General features: G+C 32.8%; 1 protein-coding gene across 2 annotated transcripts; it reads left to right on the top strand.

Annotated features, from left to right (window-relative positions):
- Positions 1–2,932: 2,932 nt before the first annotated feature.
- LOC109020319 (G-protein coupled receptor 1) lies at positions 2,933–9,380 on the top strand. 2 transcript variants are annotated; one of them, XM_019002771.2, is made up of 9 exons: positions 2,933–3,154; positions 4,392–4,423; positions 4,518–4,687; positions 4,839–4,933; positions 5,160–5,261; positions 5,357–5,413; positions 5,713–5,856; positions 6,458–6,519; positions 8,745–9,380. In XM_019002771.2, the coding sequence occupies exons 1-9, from the start codon at positions 2,990–2,992 to the stop codon at positions 8,848–8,850; spliced, it is 933 nt and encodes a 310-aa protein (XP_018858316.1). In that variant the 5' UTR covers positions 2,933–2,989; the 3' UTR covers positions 8,851–9,380. The 2 variants fall into 2 exon arrangements, with proteins under 2 accessions (XP_018858316.1, XP_018858308.1); XM_019002763.2 differs by having other exon boundaries at positions 6,458–6,528.
- The last annotated feature ends 1,072 nt before the right edge of the window (positions 9,381–10,452 follow it).

Raw genomic sequence — 10,452 nt, 5'->3', positions numbered from 1 at the left:
CTGCGCGTGGGCAACGATCTGGCTGGAGGTGAATTCATCTTCAACCTCCAGCCGGGTCAGCAAGCGGGTCGCGGGTCTGAGAAACCGGGTCAACGGGTTTTAAACGGATTTTTCTTAATTTCTTGCAATTCTTGGATCAAAAACTAAAATTAATTTAGGGGAAACAATATATAGTGCCCGAAAAACACATATATGGTGTTTTAAAACAATGGGTATCAATATTTAAGGAAGATTAGACAAATTTCGAAATGGGTATTAACCCTAGTTTTGTAAAAACTCAAAACCGAAACACATTATCGATTAAACACATCTAAAACAAGTAAATATCATTCCAAAAACCGATCTTGATATGAGTTTGATCAATCGATTGTGTAATACGATTTTCTTGCCCAAAAATGGTTCCGAAAATTAAAACAAAAATGTAAATTGTGAAACCATAACAGTAAAGTTGCGGAAACAATGAAAAGAAAATAGAAACCCAACCAGATTGAAGATTTACAGCAAATAAATCCTACACATTTCATTTTGAGCGATCGATTTGCATAAATAAAATAAAACCGAAAATAGAACACCAAAAATTGCATCATCGCAAGATTCTAATCCTAGCATGGTGGCTCTGATACCAAATGTAAAAATACACGAAAATACATGCTAGAAATCAGAATCTAAAATAGCAATATTAAAAACGAAAATGGTGAAAATATACCTGCGGAAGCCATGTTTCCAGAATGCATATAGACAGATCTTCTCCTCCTTACTCCTCACAAAATATCAGCTATCAATGGGGCAAGCCAATGGACATATGGAGAGGAGGAGGGACCTAGCCTCTTATAAAAGAAAACTCATGGAGTCCACCCATTAAGGACTCAAATCAATATGGGTCTATACAAATTCCATAATCAAGACCCTTGGTTTTCCAGGCCTACATACGTAATTATACCACAATATAAATAGGATATAATCCTATATTACTAAGGTGCAACAAACCCCAAATGATCACTCAACTTAGTGGGTTAAAACAAAATATCATTGTGAGCTATATATATGTCTAACCCGTTTTATAAAAGTGCAATCAAATGAAGCCCATATTTAAAATATTCTAACAGACTCTAGTAGCCTCCTACATGTGTCATGGATGTGCAACTTCAACAACTTGACATGGGCGGTAGGATGAGCAACAATATGGACTCGTGAGAATTCTGCTCTACTTTAGCTAATTAGAATTAACCTCATTTAACATTTGGATTTCTAAAAAATACTCGAATACAAAAAAATAAATTCTATTTCAAATTTTAAAATTTTCATTTAATCATTACTCAAATACAAAAATCAATACAAATTTTACAAAATTCAGAACAAAAATAATATTAAAAGATTATATTCAAATAATTTTTTAACTTTATCTATCAACTTTTGCAAACTCTAATACAAAATTTATTTTAAAAAATAATTTTATTTAACTATTTCTCTCTCATTTTTCAAAACCTAATGTAAAACAAATTCTCGCAATTTTCAAATATTTTCCAACATTCTTTGTATCCAAGCATGGCCATTATTTTCATATTATTATTATTACAACATTATATAATAATTTTGAATTTATTTCTTAAATTTTGAATTTAAATTTCATATGATTATCTTATCCCTAAATAACATGTAATCTTCTTTTATTCTAAAAGAATACGTGTACCTAAACATTTCTATCCAAAATAAACTTATTTCACCTGCCTATTTGGTGTCGTATTCTTATTAAATTTATAGATAATGTTGATACCCATAATTTTTTTGTTAGGCCAAGGAAGAGGCCACTACCATAATATTAGTTTTAGCAAAATGATTGGATGCACATCATTGCTTTATTTATTACAAGAGTTACTATTAGTGAATTGTATGTATGTATTTTTTTAACATTAAAAGCAAAAAACAAAAAAACAAAAAACAAAAAAACAAAAAACAAAAAAACAAAAAACAAGAAGAAGAAGAAGAAGAAGAACTGGTGTACATATTTTGGATGAATATTTGGTGTCCATCCTAGTATCGTCCTTAGTTTTATAGTGAAAAATGATAATATGACTCAAATTTGTCCATGAAATACGTCCAATTGTGTACTTTAATTTTTTTTAAAAAAATATTTTTTTAATAGTTAAGGAAGAAATGACTATTAGTAAATTTATATTTTTTTAATTTTTTCTAATAATTAAGGATGTTTAAAAAATTCATGTTACAGCTAAATTTGTATGATTGGCTAACATTAAGGCCTGATTTGGATAACAAGAGGTTCACACGTCTCATCTCATTTAGTCTCATCTTATCTTAATATTTAAACACTATAAATGTAAACACTTTTAATTTCAAACCTTCAAATTTTTTATCTAATCATTATATAATTATTACAATTTATCTTAAATTTCAAACAAAAATACAAAAAATAATTCAATTTTTCCAAATTTCAAAATAAAAGTTATATTAAAAAATTATATTTTAATAATATTTTAAATTTATAATATTTTATATAATTTTTTTTTTTCTAAAATTCAATAAAATATCTCTATTCAAATTATTTTACTACTATTTATAGATGAGTTCTGCTAACGTGCAGCCCAGCTTTGATTGCTGAACGTGCCCATTAACATGAAATGCTTTTTTTTTTAATATATTTAAATATTTTTAAAAAATAAAAAAATATATCATTATACTAAAAATTACTTTCTTAATTATTAAAAAAAAATTTAAATACATAAAATGAGTAGACAAACTCATACAATATATTAATATTTATTATCAAATCCCATCTTCCCGTCCAAACCGTCAAACCTGTCTTGGTTCGGGGGTCGTAAAAAAAAAAAAAAATCCTGGCTTCTGTATTCAACTTGCGATATTTGTGTGTATATATATATATATATATTATTGAGTTTTTATATGAAACCAACGGGAAAAATATAATTTCAGTTTTTGAATTCGGCTGAAGAGTGGCCGTCAGAAAAGAGAAATGGCCGGGACTCTGACGGCACACGATCGCCGTGTATTAATGGCGGTCAATGCCGGAGCATCTAGCCTCTCGTTCGTTGGGTCGGGTTTCATAGTGCTCTGCTATGTCCTCTTTAAGGAGCTTCGCAAGTTCTCCTTCAAGCTCGTCTTCTACCTCGCCCTCTCCGTATGTCCTTTCAACGCTACATCCCTTTACATCTGACTCCACCCCATCTTCCTACTTCTTGCCAGGATGAACTCTATTCTGCTTCTTTTTATAATTATTGGGGCGCTTGATCTTGTAAGATCGAATATTATTACAGTGAAGCTTCACTATTGATTTGTGTTTGGTCGTGGAAAACTAGGTTCATTTTTTTTATGATAGAAATTCTTTGAACTGGGATTTGTAGATCTAGATCTAACTGCTCACACTTCCTTCTTGACTTTTTAAAGGTTTGGCAATTGAAGATATTACTAAGGCAAACACCTTTTTTGCTTTCATTTTTATTTTCTTCCTTTTGTTTCTCTGTTTTTTTGGGATACTTCATGGTGAAGATGTCTCCATTGGAAGCAGGATTAGTAATTTTGAAGTTAGATTGTAATTAGTCTATAGATTGAATGCTAGAGCTTAGATTATATGATGAAAAATTGTACTATCATCCTCACACTACACACTATACATAATTTTTTATTTTTTTTCTCTTACCAAATATAGGGTGTATGGATGATAAGCAGAATAACTCAATTAGTTTAGGAAGAATAAAACCAAAAACAAATTAAAAAAAATTAAAAATAATAAAAATAAGTGTGGTGTGTGAGGATGACGAGTAGCAAAGCTATCTTATATGATTAATTACAATCTTTCTATCAGATTAAGTATTTTGGGATAATTGATTATTTGAGACAATATTAGAGCAGAGTTTTGAGTTCGAACCGTTACTTCACATGTCACCCCATTTCAATTAAATATCCCACGAGTTTAGCTCACTACTAGGGACTCTGATCTACACAGGGAGAAGTGTTAGAATATGGATGAAATGATTAACTACACCTCTTCCGGTCAGCTTAAAATTTTGGAACAATTAGTGATTGAATAGGTAACCTCGTACTTTGTAATAACTTGCACAAAATAATGAGGTTTTAGATCTTTCTTGAGTGAAATTCTTTACAAATTCGTTTATTAATCTTGAAAATCGATTTTGGTTTGCTACTTCCACCTAATCACTGACAAGGAGCAAAAACAATAAAAGATTTTATAATTTTGGATAGTTCGGAGAACTAATGTGTAAATATATCTATGTTTCTGCTTTTTATATGATCATTTTCTTTTTTCTTAATTTCTTCTCTTCCTTTGACTCCCACAGTTGAACTCCTTGCGTAATGATAATATGTGCTCATATATGATACAATTTCTCTGAATGCAGGACATGCTTTGCAGTTTTTTCACCATGGTTGGGTAGGCTTTGTGGAGTCTAGCGCTGTCGGATTTTGAGTTATATTGGGTTTGATATGTTTGCAAGCGACTTATAGAGAATTTCGTGTTGATGCAGAGATCCATCCAAAGGATTCTTTTGTTATGCTCAGGGCTATAGCGCACATTTCTTTTGTGTGGCATCTTTCCTATGGACTACAACGATAGCTTTTACACTTCACCGTACTGTTGTGAGACACAAAACAGATGTTGAAGATTTGGAGGCCATGTTTCACTTGTATGTTTGGGGTACGAACAATTTCGTGGCAATGATTTATGATATCTACTATAGTAAAGCAAGCTTTGTCCAATGCCCAACACATTGCCTTCTTCACTCATTTTTTAGGTGGCTACTAGTTTATTCACAACGCTGATATTAATGTTTATTTATTATGTGCAGGAACTTCACTAGTTATGACTGTTGTACGCTCTTTTGGTAATGACCATGGACATCTAGGTGCATCATGTTGGACACAAACGGGTCGTACAGGAAAGGCAAGTTTAGGTTGCTTTTTGTGCACTAAGAATGGTTCATGATTTTTTAATTTTATCAAATTTTCTGGACTCCCTTGGAAGTTTTCAGGATTCGTTTGATTTAAAATGGAAGCAGGAATATTAAAATAAAGTTGAATTTAAGCATTGTTTGTGTATCTCTCAATGCATCTCTGATGCATATTAGTTTCGTTCTACTGCATTGTAAACATTCTATTCATTCCTGCAGGCAGTTCACTTTATTACATTTTATATGCCTCTCTGGGGTGCAATTCTTTACAATGGTTTTACGTACTTTCAAGTAATACGAATGCTAAACAATGCAACCCGGGTATGTATTCATTTTACGTTATATTTTTGCAGAAAAATATATTTCTGGCCATTTACAAACTTGTTGTGACCATAATTTTATTCTCAAAATTTCAGATGGCGGTAGGCATGTCAGACCGGTCATACCAGTTGGATGCAAGAGTAGACATGAAGGTATGTTGTTTTGCTTCCTACACGATGGGATCCTTTTCTATTGCAATCATGTTATGAGGAAGAAAATATTGACTCAATACTATTGTTGGCTCCATTGCTTCAATTATTAGAAGATCCTGCCATTCATGTTATTCAAAGATCTTTGATATCATACAAGGATACATCCCTTAGCCATTTAAGATTTTAGGAGGAATTTAATAGGCCTTCGATTATTGTATTCCACAGTCACACACATACTTCCCTTGTCAATCGACCTTGTAATGTTATAACCTTTGCTATGGATTTCTTTCATGTCATAGGCTGTGAACAGGTGGGGATACTATCCACTCATTTTAATAGGATCATGGGCTTTTGGTACGATCAACCGCATTCATGACTTTGTTGAGCCTGGCCACAAAATCTTTTGGCTCTCAGTTCTTGATGTAGGGACAGCTTCACTTATGGTAATTCCTATGAACTTAGATGTACGCTTTACAGTTTACTTCCCCAAATATATTAGCAGTTCAGCGTAATGTATCTTCTGATATTCTGGGTGTGATTTGTGGGTGCAGTTTTCCGCACTTGATAATTTTTATGGTTTTTTTTTCTTGAAATTATCTACAAAGATTTTGAGGATGTATGGAGAAGCCTTCATTTTTGTTTTACTAGTTTGTCTACAACAAAATTGGGATTGGTATGAAATTCCAGAAGGCTGCATCTTGGGTTAAATGCTTACTTGATTATGGGTAAAACAACTTCTAATGCATGATTGCATGGCTAAACTAATGCGAGAATTTTTGACTCACATTGAGTAACTCTCTCTGGGCATAAATGAGTATTGATCATAGATTCTCCCTAAAAAAACAAAGACAAAGTAAAGAGTTTAACTTTCCTTTGTCACTTACTAGGAAACAAATCCTCATATTTTTATCCTTCTGGCTAAATGGGACAATATAAGCATGACTTCAAGAAATGCAACAAAAGAAATCTTATTCAGAAAGACACATACATATTCTTTTGCCAATTTGAGGATTTAATATAGTAATTATTGCGTACTTGTTGCAGGGCCTATTCAACTCAATAGCTTATGGTCTGAACTCTTCAGTACGGCGTGCAATCAATGAGAGGTTGGAACTGTAAGTCGCTTATAGGTTTTAGTATATTACACTCTGCCTACCCCTTCCAAAACTACCATCCCATTCAGCAATTCCCCCTTTCAACTTTAAATCATTATAATCATATTTCTTTCAGTGTGTCGCCTCTAACAAAGTTGCCGTGAATTTGTATGAAGTAACTTGTACACTGCATGTGCTTTCTTATTATGTGAAATGATTAAAAATACCCTCCTCTTTGAAAGTTCCCCAATACCAAAAAAAAAAAAAAAAAAAAAAAAAGGTGTACTTCTGAATTCAGTAACTCATCTAGTCTCAAACTCAGTATTATTGATTCTTCAGCACACCGTTTATCTATTGATAACAATTTGCATCTAGAAAAATACCAAACTCAAGGGCAGCAATGTAACCACTGTCAAAATTTGGATCTAGAAGGAAGGACCGTTGCCCACCCATGATCCTTGCTCATCTCCTTTCTCAAATATTCCAAATAAATCCATTCCGATTCACTGAATGACTCCTCCAGTATTTCAGCACAAGTCTTCAACTTGCCATGCCATCACAAAAATTGTCTTTGCTAAAGTCTATATGTGGATCTCCTCTGTAAGTCCTTGGTTCAGCTCTGCGACACTGCCTTCATCTCATCCAATGACTCCTCCAAAGGTCAGTTCTCCAGCGTATTTGCAGGGTCAACTCCACCTGCAATACCTCCTACCACAACCACTCCACCTCCTGCACTCACATTGATGCTCGCAAAATCAAAGTGAGATTTCAATGGATGATATTGAGAGCCTGCTCCTTCGCAATATCATTTTGCATCCTCTAAAGTCTAAGATCCCTGTTGTTTCTACAGAGTATGAATACTCTATAACAGTTTTTTTCGCGAATTTGTAAGAAAGTCTTTCTTTATTTTATTCAAGTTTGTTAAATTAAATTATTAGACAAAACCAAGATTGCAGGCCACAATAATTTATAATTCCTGTCAAACCATGCCGGAAGACATTTTCAGTCAGGAAACGAAATGTGTATGCTTGAGTGCAGATAGGGTTACTTTGGGATCGCTTTACTAAATGTGCAAAAGTTGATTAAGGACCTTGATAGGCAAAATGACTTTGATGCCATAGGACCCATTCTGACTTGCAGTGTGGCAGCCATTGATGACAATGGTGAATCTAGCTTGTCCATTTCCTTTGTCAAGCAAGTTGCTGTTTAGATGATGAGGAACTTATCCGAATGGTTGAATCTGAATAGGTGTGAGAATCTAAGAAACTTTAAAATTTGAGCTTGAGTCTTGACATGGAAATAAGAGGTGATTAGGGGATGATTGGAAGGATCTAAACCCAAAGGTTTAAAATCAGTACAGAGGACACTTGTTTGAGCTTCTTTTGCTTAGAAATGTCCAATTTTTATGTAAGGATATTTTGGGTAGTTTAGTGAGTACACATGCAGCGAGGAAGCATGTGCAATGTCCGTGTTATCTCTCCAAATTAATATCTTATTTTAATGGAAGGAGGACATGGTTGGAACAATTTAATGATTGGATGGGACTTGCATATAGGATGCTAGATTTTTTTTTAGGGGGGGTGGATTGAAGTTTTATCCTTGTTCAAACTCCCAATAAATCTGGGCTCGTTTGGATAGTGAGATGAGATGAAATGAGATGAGATGGTTTTAGATGAGTTAAATAAAATATTATTAGAATATTATTTTTTAATATTATTATTGTTTTAGGATTTGAAAAAGTTGAATTGTTTATTATATTTTGTATAGGAATTTGGAAAAGTTGTAATGATGAGATTAGATGAGATGAGATGGGTTGAGAGTGTTTCTGTATCCAAACGGGGCCTAGTTATTAGTTGGAATCCACCATGAATTTCTAATTTCTAATCTCATGAAATTTTACTTGTACAACTTTCATTAGTGCTCAAGGCATATGTTAATCAATTGAGTCCGCGAAGAGAAGAGGTCTAGTGGCATTTTTTGGGGTGGTCATCTCATGATTGTAGAATTATGCTGCATAGAGGAGAGGGTAAACATTATTGCATGTGACTGAAATGCTGATTTTTGGGGTAGGAGTTTAGAAATTTTCCAATTCTAGATGATGATGATGCTTATGTGCTTTCCATATTCATCCAATCCTTTTTCTCATACTATAAACTTAACTCAATTGTTACCGTGCTGTTTTTGGCATCCAAATACATTTTTTTCAAGCAATGGTTGTGTTTGCAATCTTATACCAGGTTCTGGCCGGAGAAGCTTCGAAAATGGTTTCCCAACAATTCGAGGCACAGAAATCAACAGCAAGACAGCGAACTAGTATCACTGAAAATTCAAGATCAGCAATAGCAACATGTACATTTTGTTCACCTCTAACAGCAAGAGTTTCAAAGCTTTTCATTAAATTTGAAAGAGAGCCAGATAAAATGGAGGAACAGAACGGAACGCTGCTCCCAGCATTCCATCCTGGATTAACTTGCAGCTATGACAATTTGATTTCTGTCATCTGCTACACCTTGCTTGCCTCAAGTGTGATTAGATAAAGGTGGATGTCCATGGTAGCAATCGCAGGATCTCCAGTTCAAGGCATTGTACTCTTATAATATATGCCTTAGGTACTCACTCTAGTGTTTCTCGTACTGTTTTGCTGATCAGGAGTCCTATGTTTGTCATCGCCTTTGTAAGAACTCTTTAAGCGCTGGTGTAAATGATTTTTGTCTTTGGTGACCTTATCGTGATTTTGTCATATGAATGTGGCCCAAACATTTCTTTTAGCTGGTAAAAAGTGGTAGATGTTCCATCGAGACAGTAAATTTAGCCACTGTAATTTGAACTAATGACCTTCCATCCTTCAAATTAGAAATTAGCTTCTTAGAACATTGGTATATATGTAAGCTAATTTAGTTAACTTATTTTAAACGAATCTGGCTTTGGATTAATTATGAGTCTGACTAAATTATAAAAATAATATTTTTTTATTATTTTACTGTTATTTTTTTATTTTACTGATTTGACAATTATATTTTCGAAATTCCAAGGTCATATTGTCATTTTTGCATGCTAGATTGCTCGTGCAGCCTCGAAACTCTTGGGACCTGTGGCGTCTCAGGACCTCGAGATGTCAAAACCTAGGAAATTCCACCATGTCGTAAACACAGTGCTGGTGTATATGTATAATGATAGAATTAGAACTTCTTATCATTTATTTATTATATATATATTTTTTATTTTTTTACTTATTAAAGAAGTGTTATTAATGAAATTTTATATTTTTTACATTTTTTTAATAATTAAGAATGTTAAAAAAATACTTAAAAAAAATAATAAAAAAATAAAAATTTCAAATACACTATAAAATAATAAAAAGATGGTAGGAGAATAATAAATCTATCATTATCCATGTATACTACCTTGATGGTAATACCATTTTGACTAGAAGATCTTATATTTATTTGTTTTCTTATTTTACTTTACCTCTTTCTCTATATTTAGATCTTATCTTCTTGCAGTACATAACATTCATTTAGAAAATATAGAAGTTTCTTCCAAATTTTATCTTTACTTATTTTTATCATGGCATTAGGGCCCAAGTTCCATGTGGAATCTTTGCGTAATTTTTCCAACGTTCAACAAACCCCGCCTATGCTTTCTATTATTGGTTCTTAGCTGAAACATCAAAATCACCTGAAAATAATGAAAGTAATTGTGTGAGTTATAATCAATTCAGTAATCAGTGAATATATCCTAGTGTATAAACATAAGCTATTTACATAATGTAGAACAAAATAGAATACCAAAATATCATAGCGATAGTTCAGAAAACATTTATTTGCAATAGTACAATATATAGAATTTCTTTGGCATAAGCATAATTTAATAGCATCTTATCGGAATAGGTTCCATGTTTAAGCCCCATCGTAAGGTTGTGTAAACTTGATGACCAACTGAGTA

The sequence above is a fragment of the Juglans regia genome, chromosome 15 (genome assembly GCF_001411555.2).
Source record: "Juglans regia cultivar Chandler chromosome 15, Walnut 2.0, whole genome shotgun sequence".
Classification (NCBI taxonomy): Eukaryota; Viridiplantae; Streptophyta; class Magnoliopsida; order Fagales; family Juglandaceae; genus Juglans; species Juglans regia.
Note: the sequence above shows the minus strand (reverse complement) of the source record. Positions and strands in the feature narration are given on the sequence as shown.

Excerpts from the sequence above, each read along its gene's own strand:
- LOC109020319 (XM_019002763.2), top strand. The coding sequence starts at position 2,990 with ATGGCCGGGACTCTGACGGCACACGATCGCCGTGTATTAATGGCGGTC. Across the intron at positions 3,155-4,391 it reads TCTTCTACCTCGCCCTCTCC|GACATGCTTTGCAGTTTTTT; the intron begins GTATGTCCTTTC and ends CTCTGAATGCAG. Across the intron at positions 5,262-5,356 it reads TGCTAAACAATGCAACCCGG|ATGGCGGTAGGCATGTCAGA; the intron begins GTATGTATTCAT and ends TCAAAATTTCAG.